This window comes from Patagioenas fasciata, chromosome 7, assembly GCF_037038585.1.
Source record: "Patagioenas fasciata isolate bPatFas1 chromosome 7, bPatFas1.hap1, whole genome shotgun sequence".
Taxonomy (NCBI): Eukaryota; Metazoa; Chordata; class Aves; order Columbiformes; family Columbidae; genus Patagioenas; species Patagioenas fasciata.
In genome coordinates, this window is record NC_092526.1 from 35,226,219 (window position 1) to 35,242,076 (window position 15,858).

General features: G+C 46.9%; 1 protein-coding gene across 5 annotated transcripts in view; it reads right to left on the bottom strand.

Moving 5' to 3' along the window:
• Window positions 1–1,754: 1,754 nt before the first annotated feature.
• LOC136103412 (UDP-glucuronosyltransferase 1A1-like) overlaps window positions 1,755–15,858 on the bottom strand; it is a 38,394-nt gene continuing 24,290 nt past the window's right edge. For 4 of the 5 annotated variants that reach the window (XM_065841484.2, XM_065841481.2, XM_065841483.2 and 1 more), the window contains exons 2-5: window positions 10,074–10,205; window positions 9,720–9,807; window positions 8,720–8,939; window positions 1,755–7,359 (exon numbers count right to left, since the gene is read on the bottom strand). In XM_065841484.2, the coding sequence (XP_065697556.1) occupies window positions 7,062–7,359; window positions 8,720–8,939; window positions 9,720–9,807; window positions 10,074–10,205 (738 nt within the window). In that variant the 3' untranslated portion in view covers window positions 1,755–7,061. Of the gene's footprint in view, window positions 7,360–8,719; window positions 8,940–9,719; window positions 9,808–10,073; window positions 10,206–14,045; window positions 15,144–15,858 lie in introns of those variants that run through there. The other variant, XM_065841480.2, reaches the window with a different exon arrangement.

Here is a 15,858-nt window from a genome sequence, read left to right on the forward strand (position 1 = left end):
GGGGCAAAGTTGTGATTTGGAGCGGGGATGATGCAGTTTACCCACTGTTTTACTTGCTGCTGCTGCTGCTTCTCAGCCTTCTGATGTTTCCTGCAGATGCTTTCCTAGAACAGCTCACTGCTCACTTTGCACAGATACACGGACTTTGAGATGTGTGTAAACTGAGAGTGAAAACGTGGACGTAATGATCTTGAACCAGATGACACATAGATCTGCTGATCCAATAATGGTGCATTATCTTGCTTCCCTGAATCCTGCAAATTTCTGTGTATCCCATTGCATGCCTTTTCCCTTGTTTCCAATTGCTAGCAAGCGTCTGCTGGTCAGAAGGTCTCTTAACTCAGCTGCTCATCCTTACTTGTTTTCTTTTCTTTGTGAAATTGGTCAGTGCCAGTAACCTGTGGCTGGGGCATTAGTTGATGTTAGAAGCTTCGCAACAACGTGGCACAAAAAACAACCCTCCAACACAGGTACACTCAGTGAGAAAGCAAAAGTGAGCATCTGTAAGCTGGTGTCCCACCAATGGTCTGCTGTGGCATTTTCTGAATTATTTGCATAAAAGGTTGGTTTCTGCTTGGATTGTTGGTCATGTCCTGACTGCCCTGGCACTGCCGGTTTATGCCCAGGATGGGTGCAAGCGATGCCCCACCATGTGCTTCCTTGTTTCTACGTGGTCTGGGCAAGAAAGGCACCAGCCATCTGATTTGGGCAGTTCCCCATTAACTGCTTCACTGCTGGCTGACTCCCTCCAATATTTCAATGTCAAGGAAAGGATTTGGCTTTTTTTTTCCTCAGACCAGTCAAAGGAATGACCTGCTTCAGCACAGGTCACCTTGCAAAATGCATTTGCGCCATTTTCTGCTTCAGCCATCAAAATTGAATTATTATCTTGTATCAGCACTAAATGACTGAAGGAGATCTGTCAGAAGGGATGGGGAAAGTCACCTCGGGGTTATCAGTGTCTGTACAGGAAAGCTGCTGTATCTGTGAATTTTGCATTGTCCTCACCAGCTCTTGGTCTCCAGATACCCAGCACAGTTTGCAATGAAAACTAGAGTCTATGATTAAAGACCTTGGAGATCTCTGGGCATCTGTTTTCATCCCTAGAAATCCCTGCTGAAAATAAATTGTTTTGCTTCCTTCTCAGCTCTCAATTAAATGCTGCTTGTGGATTATCTGCTGTCAGGATGCCCCTGTTTTGCAATGAGGGCCTGATTGTGAGCGCTTAGAGGAGAAGAGCTGTTAAAGGGCCGCTTATAAGACTTCCTCTTGTTGGCAGGTTTCTTTTGCCACCAAAACTCAATCCTTCCAAGAACTGTTCCCTGCATCTGCCTTTTTCTGATGGCAATATTCCCCCTGCCAGGTGGAAGCACGATGGTTTGCCCTGTGGAAAACTGTGGTAGAAAACACCTTTAGCAAGGATCATGATGCATCACTTGGACTTCTGCCCTGAGCTTTGTCGGCATCCCAAGCACATCTGGCTCAGCAGTCCTGTTCCAGGTTTGGGTTTTCGTGTCTGCTGGACTCTTATAAATAACCCAAGCCAACTTAATCAGGCCTGATCCCTTGTAAAACATGGTGACTGGCTTGGATGACCATAAATTAATGGAGATTGTCATCATGCCTGGTAATGACCCATGCACACCTCATGACGAAAGTTCCTTTTACCGATAAAGGGCTTTGCCCAAAGCATCCCATGCGGGCTTGTGTCTTCACAAATCCACAGGCTTAATGCATTGGTGAAATTCAGAGGCTTCAAGCAACAAATGACACATTTTATTATTGTATAATGGGGAGGAAAAAAGCAGAATACAAAGGTGTGTTTTTCCCAAAGGCTGTATGCAGCAAAACGTGGCCGAAAGAGAGGTAAGCTTCGCTCATCAAGTGGTTAGTTCTGCAAGGGGTGACTGTTTGATTTGGGGTAGGAAGACCTTGATGTCCTACAAGAAAAGGAAAGAGCCTCTTGGCTGGGAAGATGAATGTGTTATTTTTGTCAGTGTTCAGCAGATTTGCTCAATGTCAGGGGTGTCGCTGGTTGTGGTTTTCTCTTTCTTCCCCTGCCTATCACTGAATCCATCCCGCAGCATCCCTCATGGTATGCTGAAACCATCTCAGACCCACCCATCCAAGTAGTTTGGACCAACCTTTTGCAGTCAAAATTCAAAGGATGGCCCCACTATCTCTTCAGTAGCCTCTTGAAGATAACGAACCTTGGGTTTCTGCCCTGATTTGATTACCTCCTACTGAATGTTAATTAAAGCTTCCAGCAGATGCTGTGTGAAGTCTCTTCCAGCACAAAGTGAGTCGCTGGGATGCAGCCTGGTCCCTTGCTGGGAGAGGGCAGTGAGCCACCTTGGAAACAGATGCACTTTGCTTGGATCTGCCCCAGAAAAGGGGTGACCATGTTTCTTCCCCTCCCCCCCAAAGATAATCTATGGCAGCATTTGAGGGAAGAAATCTGCTCCATTTGTTCAGGCTGGCTTTTGAAAGGAGGTCACGCAGTTAGATAAGCCAGCCAATATCTGACTGGGAGGGATTTGGGATTTGCTGATGCCTGAACAGCCCATGCTGATGACTTGCTTTTATCATCCTAAGCAATCAGATCTTGCATATGAAACCTTTCACCCATCCTTAATAGAAAGGGAATTGATGCTAGGAGCACTTGCTACTACCTGTCATAGCAGAATCACGTGATAGCAGCTTTTTTTGTGATTGTTAATGTGAGCCCTGACACCCACCATAGGCAGGACAGGAGTTTGCTCCATGAAAGATGATCTTGGAGGCAGCATTGCCTCTCAGAAATACTGGCATCCTCAGCCAGTGAAGAAACACTTGTGGATGGAGATTTCATTTTCTCTTTCCTTTCTAAGCCTGGTTCAGTTCTGGTAGCCAGCAGCACAATTATGGACTAAGCTATGGGAAATTGGAAGAAGTTGTGTTGCAGGATTTGTTTTGGTATGGAGACAGTTTTCTGGCTGTTTTCTGAATGGAGAAAAAAATCCCTGTATTTAGCCAAGTCCGTGAAAGTGAAATATTCAGATATTTGGCTGAGACATGGTGGTTTGATTTTTATCCTTGGTAAACGTGTCTTGCGGTTCATTATGGGAGGGCGCATCCAGGCTGCTGAGCTGGGACTGCCGCATCTTATGGGTGGAAAGGAGGATGTGTTGCGCACAAGGATGTGCTTGGGCCTTGCTTGGCACCCATTGTTCCATCCATGCCTGGTTGGGTGTCACTGCGTACCCTCCTGAATGCCTCAGACACTTCTTCCAAGGAGGATGAGCTTGCAGCCCAGCTCCCACATGGGCTTAACCTGGCTCACTGAGCTTAAATGCTAAAGCTGGAGCAGTTTGTTCCCCTCTCTGTGTTCAGCAGGGTGCATTCCTGCCTGGAGAGGGAGAGACTGTCCTGCATTTTGTGCCAGGCTCACTTTGGCAATTGCTTTCCCCAGGTTTCATCAAGCTCACTTATAAATAACTCCTGAAAACACCTCTGCAGGTGATAATTAATCAGAGCGCTGTGTGGCCACTCCAGCTACAAGTACCTGGCTTGCTGGTGTCAGCTCCTCACCATCCTCCAGGTGTCGCTGGGGACCAGAGCTGGCTGTCACACGGCATGTCACAGGAGGGCACATCTCCAGTGCCAAGCTCCAGGCTCACCCACGGGGATGCTGCATGGAGGTCTGCAGGGATGGTGCAGCAATGGCTCCGGAGAATGATGCAGGGACCAAGGTGTGTTTTGGGGCAGCCTTGTCCACTTCCCATGGGGACTGTGAAGGGCTGCATGGTACTGTCCATACCAGCATTACCCCTGTGCTGCTCTATGGGCTTTCAGGGAGGAGTACAGGACTCTGGACCATCACAATCATCACACCTATTGTTCTGAAGCAGCCTTGTCTGTGGATGCATGTGGGTAAGGGTTTTGGTCTTGTATTTTTGAAGAAGCTGGTGCTCCTCCTGGCGGGTTGGCATCCATCACCTACATACCTGTGGGAAGTGGCCATGCACACCACGTTGGCTCATCTCGAGCTTTCAGTGCTTTCCCACAGTGGGCAATAAGGCTGAAAGGCCGTTTGTGACCTCTTGTGAAAACCCCCAGACAGGAGTCATGGCTGGCTGTTGGCAGCAGTATTTACTTTTTACAAAGCCACTCAAAAGATCTTTGAAAAAATCAAGTTAAGTGATTTCAGGTCTGAGTGTGAGCATCCAAGTGAGAGCGCACAGGGTGAGGCAGCACCAGGACCTGTCTGTGGGTGTCTGGTCCTGGGAGCCCTGCCGAGGGGAGAAGGAGGAGTAGGAGTAGGTGCTCCTTTGCAGGTTGCGGCTGTTTCTTGCTCTGCCCTTGAATAATGAGCATATTTAACTTCTCAGCGTGTCTTGCAAGGGACAGAGTCTCCTTCTGAGCGCTGTGTCCCTGTGGGCCTGGGGTCTTCTTGGACCTATCTGCCCAGAGCTCCCATGGCAGTGGAAAAACCTCACTACTGCCCTTGGGAACTGCTGGTAGCTGCAGAAAAATGTCAGCAATTCCTGTCATTTCCCGCAGTCTGGCTGGTGGGAAGCAGAGAGAAATGCTGAGTGCATCCTCCCAGCAGAACCAGGGCTGCTCTGTCCCCCAGGACACCCCCAACCTGAAGCCAAAGAGGCTCTCACCCGTGTTGCAGTGGTAGGGGGTCTTCAGGTCACCAGAAAAGCCAGGGGCAGCACTGACTTGTGCTGCCTTGTTTATTTTCATTTTTTTTTCCCCCAGCCTTTCTTTTGCAAATCTGGATGTTAAAATCTAGGCAAAAATAAACACAAAAAAAATATCTCTGGCTGTGAGCAGAACAAAACAGCTCTCCTCTCCTTTCCTACTTCAAAGGGGTGCTGTGTGAGTGCTCGGCGATGCTGAGAGGCTGCTGGAGGCGGGAGGTGTTTGCGCCTCCTTTCTCCAAGGACAGTGAAGGGATTTTGGCTGCTGTCTGCTTGCAGGTGTTTAAAAAAATTTGGAGGGTTTGCTGGCAAAGCTCAGCCTGCAGTGCCCAGAGCCCTGGGGTGGTGTGGAACCTGTGCAGCTCAAGGAGAAGAGCAAGGGCTGGCCCTGCCTCCATTTCCCCTTTTGAGAAGTGACCCAGTCTCAGCTCTGTTGCTTAGAAATACATCATGGCAAATAACTTCTCCTGGTAAGGGAAGCAGAGCCTTGGGGCTCTCTGTCCTGCTCAAAGGGCAGCACAGCTCTATACAGCACCCAACTAAGGGACAATAAGAGGGGACAGCATCCCCACTGTAACCCTTCTCTAGAGAAGGGTTGGAGCATCGTGTTGTGGTGATGCTGCAGCCACTTTGACTCTTTCGTCTGCACTGAAGCTGCTTGTGTGGCCCCTAATTCACTCTGAAAATGTTCTCTGTGATTCCAAAGTCCATATTCCTGGAGCACAGGTGGATAAACAAGTTGCTGTCAACTTCCACCAGCCCACCTGGGCTGGCTTGGTGGGGAAGAAGGTCCTATTCTGTGCTCTTTCCCATCAGCAATATCGTAGTGTCCTCTGCTGGGCATGATGTTGTGCTGTGAGGGCCCCAGGTGTCCCCACAGCTACAAAAAGATTTCAAAGTGCTTGATAAACCTGACAGTCTTACACTAGAGCAAACTTTTCTCCTAAAGCCCTTGAAGCAAAGTCTTATGAAATTGCTGTATACCCTCCATATCTCCATTGCAACCGCAGGAGATTCAAACAGCACCAGCGAGCACTAGTGACCAGGAGGGTTGTGAACAAGCTGTGCAGACAGGGATCAAGAGGGTGCAGCAGTTTGTGCAGGAGGGTGGGTGAGAAGGACCGTGCACCCTCCTCATAGTCCCACAGCCCAGGGGCCCATGAGCAAGGTCTGCAAGGAGAAACCGGACCAGCGGCACACAGTGAATACCGCAGTGGGTGACTGTCAGTTAAGGGGTGCTGAGGCACCCATCTGTTGACCTGACAGGGAGCCAGGACAGGTGTGCTGCCTTCTGGGAGCTAAGGACTGACAAACATTCCTTAGCTGCCTCCTGAGATGAGAGGAAGACCAGCCACCTCAAATGTATGTATACCAATGCGCACAGCCTGGGGAGCAAACATGAGGAACTGGAGCTCCACAGCTAGTCTGAAAGTTATGATATCATAGGAATAACTGGAAGATGGTGGGACAACTTACACAACTGGAGGACTGCAATGGGTGGCTATAGGCTGTTTTGTAAAGACAGGCAGGGAAGAAGAAGAGGAGGAGGAGGAGTGCTTTATGTTAAGGAGAACCTTGAATGTATTGAAGCCAACTATGGTGATTGTGGAAGCCTTATCAAATGCATCTGGGTCAAGATCACTTTGTATGACAAAGTAACCTGTTTGGTTGATGGGTGGAGAGCAGTGGACATTGTCTGCCTGCATTTCTCTGATGCTTTAGGTGCTGTTTCCCACAGCCACCTCCTAGAGACACTGATGTGTTACAGTCTACACAAGTGGTCTCTGCAGTGGGTGGGGAACTGGAGGACAGGCTGCACCCAGAGGGTAGTGGTAAATAGGTCGTCCTTTTCAAACTGGCAACCTGTCATGAGTGAGGGCCCAATGCTGTTTAATATCTTCATGAATGATCTGGAGGTTGGGATCAAGCATAGCCTGATGAAACATGCTGATTATACCAAACTGAGTGGGGAAGTGGACTCTTTGGAAGGGAGAACCACCCTGTAGGGTGGAAAGGTTGGACCAGATGATCCTTGAGGTCCCTTCCAACCTGGCATTCTATGATTCATAGAGAGGTAAAAAAAAAATGTCACTGTGAGCCCTTTGTACACTAAGACATGGAAGCCAGGAGCCTTGGACTCCACACTATCTTCCCAAATGATGGGAGCACTTCTATACAAAGTATTTTTAACAATCAATTCTTAATTAAAGGCAAAAATTATATCAGTGAAACGACCCCTCCTATGGTGCTAGTTTAAAGGAACGCTATTATTTCCTGACTGAAAGTCAGCAATTATTTGAGTGAAATTTGAGATGTTCTCGGATCCTTCTGCTCTGGAACGGAGTCCTCATTCCCTACCACTGGTTCCATCTGCTAGTGAGACTTTGCTTTGGTTGGCTTTGTTGTTCTTCCCTTCTTAGAGCAGCACCTGCGGCAGCAGAACAGGCAGCACTTCAGAGAAATGAAGAGGGAGAGGAGCACCACGGCCAGGAGGAAGGCGATGACGTCCAGGGAGTGGTACTGGATCCAGTTCAAGTCGTGAGCAGCGGGGCGCAGGTGTGGGGCCCCTTTGTGTTTCATTACGAACTCCACCCAGTGCACGGCCAGGTCCAGGGGGTGGATGGGTCTGTCGAGGTGAAGCTCAGAGAGGCGCTTGATGTTCTCTTTGTACCTGCCAAGGAAAGATGTGGGGTGTTTTCAGTGACCCGTGCTGCTGAGACTGAGTCCCCGGGAAAAAGGGATGCAGTGTTAGTTGTCTGATGGCCCACTGGGGACTTCTCTGGTGGTGTCCTCCCACCCCATGAGAAGGATAATGGCAAAGATACAGGCCCAGAAAAGTGCTGTTTTCAGTGATGAACAAAGGAGAAAAGGTATGAGAAAAGAAGAAAAAGCTCAATGTGAGCTGTCAGCAAAATCTTTGGGGTGAAAGTACCTGGCTGAAATGTGAGATTGGGTGTAGAAAAGCCATCCAGCTGAAGATCGTGGTCTATTATTATTGTAATTAGTAGTAGTAGTAGTAGTATGTATTGCTATAAGAGCAGTGGTTAGGAAACCATTGCAAAAGATGCCATGTCTTAGAAACACACTGAGGAGGAGGATGCCAAGGACTGAGAGGCCCTAAAACCAACAGAGAATGGGAGTGGGGAGGAGGAGGGTATGTCCTACAGCTCCACTTCATTGTGATGCCTTAAAACACCCTGGGCACACTGTCTGCAAGACATAATGTCTTGTGTGGTTCCCTGTACCTCCTCAGTGTTCCCAAGCACATTTTCCCTGCTGGGATTGTCCAGCCTTGCTGAGCCAGGGAGCAGCTGACTGTGCTCATACAGCTCCTCATGAACACTGGGTGTGTGTGTGGGGGGAAATGACTGAGAAAACGAGTCTGTAAAATAAATGAACGACAATAGCTATGTTTAGTGAACCCTGCCAGATGGAAGGCAAAGTTTCTTGATGCAGAACAGCCTCTGGACTATACAGAGGCACTGCAACTTGTCTACTTCCTCCTGCTACTGTGCAGGCAGCATCTCTGGGCAAGCCTCGTGAAAAAAAAAAAAAAAAAAAAAAAGCCAGGCAGCTGAGCCTTTCAAGCTTTTCGGGCTCCCCACTGACTCATGTCACCACTGACTGGGGGAACAAAAGCAGTTCACCACATCTGCCTTCCCTGATTGCGTTTTCTACCACATTGTGTCAAAACCCTCTCGGTCATTGCTTGTTAAATTTGGCTTTAAGCAGGTGACGTATTTTTTGTCAGCTTGGTTTCTACTGCACTTATACCCCATGTTCTCTGATACCTGCATCCTCTCATATCAGCCAGTTCTTGTCACCTAATGATTATAATCCTGGGCAGGGAGAAGGACAGTGCTGTTACGGGGACAGGACAAGGTCAACCCTGGGTAAGCATCAGCTTCTCAGTGATATAGCTTTGATAGAAGAAGGCGTTTAAGAACAGATTAGCATTCTGTGAAGCTGGAAGGTAAAGTGCCGGTGTTACACAACAGTAGAAGGAGAAGAGATGTTGTTCTATTACTGACTTTTTATCATTAATAACTGCTTTCAGGGCAGCGGATATGTCCTGTGAAGTCATTTCAAGTACATTCAGTGTCAGTCCTGCTCCCCGTGACTCTACTCGTTTGGCATTGTCCATCTGGTCTCCAAATAACGGCATTAGCACCATTGGCACTGCGTTGCATATGCCCTCGTAGATACCGTGTGAGCCTCCGTGGGTAATAAAGGCACGAGTCTTAGGGTGAGCTGTAGAGGAAAGAAAGACTTGCTTAGCTTTTTGATTTCTTAAGTCACAGTAACGCATCCCTGGGGAAAGAACTTGCACAACAATAGCACTGGCAATCATAAATCAAGAACTTTGCCTGTCACGTGTATCATTACTTATGGACAGGCTCAGGGCTGCATAGAATGGGACATTACAAGGGACTGAGTGAACCTTGGGTTGTAGAGCCCTTTCTTGGTTTGGGCAATCTCTGGAAAGCCTTGGATAATCGTCCAAAGCTTCTCAGATTTTAGGATGAAATCAGAGCCAAGTGAGGTTAAGCAGGATGTTACCATCACTTACTTTTTTACCATGTCTTCCATTTGCTGGGTTTTTCAGATCACCCACAGCTGAGTCCTGTTGTCTAACCAACAAGTGTACTCCTGCCCACAGCAAGTACTATTTTACCACTTGAAAAGCCTGATGACCTGTCTGGAAATTCTCTCTCGGGCACCTTAAATTTTAGTTTCAGTCCAGAAGCAAAAAAACATGACAAAAACACACAGCTGGCTAGTCCAAGGTAAAGCCCCTTGTTTTTGACAGTAAGGGTAGTGAAGCATTGGAACACTTTCCAAACAGTGTTTCATAATTTGGCAAATTTGAAATTGCAACCAGATAAGTTTCTAAACAGCAAAGGCCAAAAGTAAATCCTGTGACCCACAGTGATACAGGGACTCAGCAGAGATGATGCTAATGGGGCCTTACCGCAGCAGTATCAGACTAAAAGAAACACACTGGAGTCACTCAGGGTATCTCAGACCTACCTAGAAGATCATTCTGTGGCAGCCATTTGACGAGCTTTACGTTCTTTGGCAGGTTGCGGGGCGCCTTTCCCGTGTATCTCCACAAAACCTGTCAAGACAAGTAAACACAACATCAGTTCTCAGCATCTGGTCTCTTGTTGCTCCTCAGTGAGTTTGAAAAGCACAGCTAAAAACCTCCACGATGCACAAAACCTGTTTTGTCTTGCGGAGCAGCTGGGCTGATACTTTCTTTTGACATCAGGGAGCAGGAGAAAGAAGGGAAGACCAAGCACACCAAAAACCAAAGGCAGTGGTGTACTGTATTTGAAAAGAGCATTGAATTGCTGTGCTGGAATTGGGAGAGGGAAACCATACCGTTTGAGGGACGGAGCCCAAGGCATCTGCAATTTCTTCGGCTTTCTTCATAGGAATGTCGGAGACCAGGGAGCCCAGCGAGAAGACAACAATGCCGTGTTCTCCAGAGGCATTCACAATAGCTTCAAATTCCTGCCAACACAGAGCGCATCCCAAGTCTATATCCTTTCCATGTTACTTGCTGTACTTTTTTTACATTCCCACAAAACTGGGAAGGCAATAAAATGAGCAGCTAACACAACAGAATTATGATCAGGAAATTTAGTTCTCTATAAGAAAATCAGTTCTGGGGAAAAAAAGTGGGCACCGGTGGATGAGCAGAGTTATGGAGGTGTGTGAGTGTTTGCAGAATTGAAGCCTGAGCCAAGATACAGTATGGACATGATAAAATATTTACTCTAAAAGCTTCATGTAGCAAAGCCTGCCTGCTCACAGACAGCAGTTTCTGTGCAGTAAACAAGTTGCTGTAGCAATACCCAGATGAATATCTTGTGCTTTATTGTCACATTTATTACAAGTCAGATGCTCTGGATTTGGAGTTGATGCTCTTGTTTTCAGACCATGCAGCTGCAAGAGAAAATTAAGATTCTTGCAAAGTGTTCTGACAGCAGATAGCTCTAACTTCTAATATCTGCATGAGACAGTTGCACATCCTCCTCTGAGAACTGGAGCCTTCAAGGGGGCAGTTAATGGCTCTTTTGTGGGACCTGGAGTCAGTTGATAGGATTGTTAGCAGAGGAGGGGCCCAGAGAAGATGAGAAGCTTCTGGAATGCCCACAGCCAGATCCAATCAGACTATAAACGGGTTTCCTGCCGAAGATTCCCCTTGTGTGGTCTTCTCGGAGCAGCGGGTCTGTGCCGGAGCCCTCCCCTTAGGCTGGGACACTGCCTAAGGGAACTTCCCGGGACTGGAAGCGCCTCACCTCCTCGTTTGGGTGACTGATAATCTACTAGATATATCCTTGAATAAGTCCTTGCCGATCAGGCAAGTGTAGTACTTGCCAAACCAGGTGAGTGTTTGAGTAGCTGGCGCAGAGGGCTCTGGCTTTGTTTCTTGTGAGTGCCTGCGTGCACGCTGTGTATCCTCATTATTCTTATTTTGCTGCACCCCAATAATCTCCTCAGCTGATATGCGAACCTTTATCTTATGTTATTGGAGTGCTAACTAATTGTATAAACCCTGTTTTGATCAGTTCATTGGCTGTACTTTTCTGGCCAGAATGAAGTCTGTTTTGAAACTTCTTGTACTCCTAAAACTGACTTTGGGGTCCCTTTGTGCCATTTAAATTGACGCAGCGAGAAGGGTATCAGAAATGGAGGAGTTATTTCAGGGTTACAGGTATGATAATCCTTCTGCGCCGACCTGCACACATCAGGTAGAAGCGAGCTGGTGTGGTCCCAGAGTGATCATATTCACGTGTGTTGTGTTCTGTGCTACTGTTTTCTGCCTTGCGGTCGGTGCTGCGCTTGGTGGTGTTCTGTGCGTCTGCTTAAAGCAAGTCCGAAACCAGCGCAAACCCGATAACCAGTCAGAGAGGCGCAATTCTGCAAAAGAGCTGGAAATAGATTGTTTGAAAGTGGAGTTACAGTGAGAGAGAGTGAGTGAGTGCGTTTGTTAGAACAAATGATTTAGCCAATGTTAACCAGAGCAAGATCGCCCTGCAGCGTTCCCCAAATTGGGAAACTGGCTGCGAGCACAGACCCCGAAGATTGGGATGGAGACTGAAAATAGTGTTGATGAAGAGGAGGTGGAGAAAAAGGATGCGCGACCTCTTATTAAAACTGAGACGTGTACAGGACCATGGGGTGGACAGCCCAAACTGCCATTTGTAGCACCCTGTGGACGGGACCTGAGCTTAGAGATTTGCAAGCTAAATTCTCATGCAAGCTGGGTGAAACAGACACTAAATATCTTTGGCATGTTTCACTAACAGGGGCTGATCAGATATTAGTGAGTAATGAGCAAGCTGCGGGCTTTTTAAGTGTTGGTCTGGATGGTGATCAGCCCATAACATCTCGTGTGGCTTACTGGGCTGGTGGCATGGATCCCAAGGAATGCGGGGAGCCCGTCACCATTAGGATAAAGGGCTTATCGGAGCTGGCTGAGAGAGTTCAAAAGTCTGCTTGTATACAAGCAATGTATGAGGGAGGGCTGCCGGACACTTTAAAGATACGTTTCCAGTCCCTCAGGGAGAGAATTCAGGAGGCTATCAACCGTAACAAGCAGAACAGCCGAAATGCTCCTGCACATGTATTAATCTGGGCTGAAATCGTGCACAATTTAGTCACCCACAGGCATGAAATGGGATGGGTGGACCTGGGCGACAGCACAAACTGGAACAGGAGAGTTTGGAAAATGAGCCACAAACCTCTCCACGAATGGTTCCCCCTTTGTTGGGAACATGAACCCTTCCACGGCTGGTGGTGCAAAGCAGGGCAGCCTGTGGCACCAGGCGCTTGCATTAGGGTTCTAATGACACTGCATTTATTGGGCGTGCTTTGAGTATAATAATATTGAATCACTGCCAATTTTTATTCTGTTTTGTTTGTTTGATTTAAATACAACAAGGACTAGAAGATCTGCCGCTGGAATCCAAGAGCAAAAGGATTCTGATGAAGCATAAAAACAACTGAAGGCTGAGCAAAAATCCTGCACCATTGAAAAATATTTGGTAAAGCCAGGGAAGGAAAGACAAAACTGGAGGGAATTATTGCAGTCATCAGAGTTAAGTGGCATAAAATGAACTAAATGTTCCTGTAAGTCTGGCAACTGAAATGTTATATCTAAGGTCTGAGGGAATAACAGAGATCAACCCTCTTAGTCTATGCTCCATTATGTATTGTTGTGGCTGACCAGAATGCCAAGGCTCTTTGCTTGAGACTGGATCCCACAGAGAAGGAGCCATCGAAGGTTTGGTGACAGCCGCATCCTGAAGAGCAGACCTCGTGCTTTCCTTCGAGGCAAGCAAGGTGAAATGCAGTTCTAATTTCAGGGCTTGGTTCTTGTCTTACCAGACTTCTCAGAAGACGTGCTCTACCTTAAGGCATCATAGATACCTGGTTGGGAGTGCAGTTCTGTGTAAACTCACAGGCATCTGGGAACTGCAAAGTCCTCCCTAGATTAGAAATGTGCTTTTGGTACAAAATTCTTGGGCAGTTCCTGATGCAGTGGAATGGGTATGGCTATTTCAGAGCATATTCAGCGCTATTTATTCTCTATGGGACCAGTCACATCAGTTTTACTCTGTTCTTTGAATGCTTTTGCATGACAAAGTCTGACTCTCTGCTCAGGAACGCCACTACCATTAAGAAACTTTTTGTAACACTGCTTTGGAAACAGGTGGGTTATTGTAATAAAGTCTTTTAAACCAGCCTCTGCTTGTATAGGTGGGTGCTACACATGACCTTTATGAAATATCTGCAGTAGACATTCACTGAAAAATAAGAGAAAGCATTAAGAATTAGGAGGATTTCTTAGGGGAAAGTGGCAGGTATTCCATACTTAGGAACTTTGGCATACTTCAAGCAAAACATAGTTGTAGTCCAGTGTATTTTGCACAAAAGATCTCTTGCTCCTTCGCTGTGTGATGTGGGTTTCACTGAGGTCTGCCACTGTCTGAAATTCCTGCAGAAATGGTCCTCTGCTCAAGGCCAGAAGACTAGCATTACCCCAGCTAGCACCAAGTCTTGTAAGCAGGCATACAAAATTGAATTACTGGAAATAGGGTACTGGAAAATACTGAGGGAAAAGCCCAGCTTTTCATGCATGTTTCCGTGGGAATCTAGAGGCCTCACACAAAATAACGTATTCCTTATTGCCCAAAGGATGCAGAGGTGCAAAATGCTTTCCTTGCCACTTCTACCTCACTCTTTCTCTTGTTATTATTTGTTACTGCCAGGAGCTCCATCTCCTGGTGAGAGCGAACAGTGCAGGCATAGGTAAGCTAGAGGGAGTAAAAAAAGGTAACTAACCTGTGATACCGCTTTTTCCTGAGTGCAGCTTATGCCTCCGATCAAGGCCATATTAGGCATTAGGGGCCTGGGGTACTCAAACACAAAGTCATATTTCATGAGCCAAACAGACGCGTGGCTGAACAGCTCGAGCATTGTTGCCTCTTGTTGGAGGAATTCCCTGATCAGACGATCATATGGTGAATAAAGAAAGCTGCAAGCCAGGGAACTGCTCAGGCTAGCTAGGAGGTTGCCGGTGCGCTGGAGGAACACCATGCGGTCTGTGTAGCGAGTGAAGAACCTAGGAACGTAAGAAGGAGGATTTGGGCACAGGGTAGCGTGGAACTCTAGGCTGCACGGCAGTCCCCGTAGCAGATACACAGAAGGTAGGGAGAGGTGTTCAGCCACTATTTGTCCACATGGAAAAAAAGGATCCATAAAGACAGCATCAAATTTGCTTTCTTCAAGGTATTTAATCAGATCTTTGTTAGAGAGAAGATGTTTGCAGGAATCAAAGAACATGCTTGTAATATTTGCTATTTTTGAGAATTTTTCAAAGAAGGGTTGGGGTGTGAAACTGCTATACCCCAGCTTTTTAAATTCTGCCTCCACATACTCCCTGGTATAAGACACAGAGTACGTTTTCATGGTATAATGCACCGATGAATCTATCCGCAAATTTATTTCTGGCGCAAGCACCGTGATTTCATGTCCCTTCTGTCTGAGCCGCTCCACAACCGGGCGCATACTGAGCCAGTGGCTGCCATCGATAGGAACAACCAAAAGCTTTCCTCCTTCAGAAAAGGTCCACGGGAGCAGGAAAAGCACAGCCCAGGAGGCAAGAGGACTAAATCCTGGATTTGAAGAAGCCATTTTCTGTGAGCTGTCAGCGAAGTTTTAACCAGCTGCAAAACTGCTGCAGGGGATGAGGAATGAATTGCAGGGTACTTTGCACTTCGTTCTTCACTAAGGTAAGTGTTTAATGTTTAATGGACCCTATGTTTGTGGGCAGAAACAAGGGTAATTTTTAACTGTGGGTAAAGACTGGATTTATTTTCTCTGCAGAGTGAAGGCTTTAAGCAACTGGACCCTCAAGCAGTCAGCAATGGCTCGCACTGAAAGGCTGAACAGAGTTATGAATGGGAGGTATCGCCTGATTGAGCCATCTCTGTCTTATTAGCATCCAGTTAATGATGAACTCCCTGCCTTGAGTCTGCTCAACTGATTGGACACAGAACTCGGAACAGAAGTCTGACCCGTGGATTAACTTGTGGTCTCAGAGCCTAAATGGCAAGCAATGAATTGACAGAGATTTGATATCCAGTGGGTTGATAAGGTTTATCTTCAGATTTGTTCCTATACTGTACCAGTTATCAAAGCAAAAGCCCTGAGTCTACAGTAGTAAAGGTGATACAAGCTCAGCAATAACTTCTGCTGTTGCAACACCACCGTGGTCTGAAAACCGCAATAAATAACGGGCATCTGCATTATATGCACAGCCCACTAGGGAAATTTGAACAAGTTAGGGAAGGAGGGTAGATAGTTATAGTCCTGTAGGTTTCTGTTTCCAATCATCCTCTTCTATGCTTTCTTACACAAATGTGGAAGGAGCTCCCTCTACTGTTTTCGATTGCCTATCCTGCTAGGTTTTGGGGTATTCATGCACATTATTGATCTCTGTCGCACAGTATCAGTGCCTGGGTATACCCACAGAGTTAATTCCACATTTCTACTTTGTGCCCAGTTAAGTCTCCTACAATTAATCAATATTCCACAACTGTTAGGGGTATGAATATGATCTAGCATGATTTTGTCATTTATCTAGATACAGTAT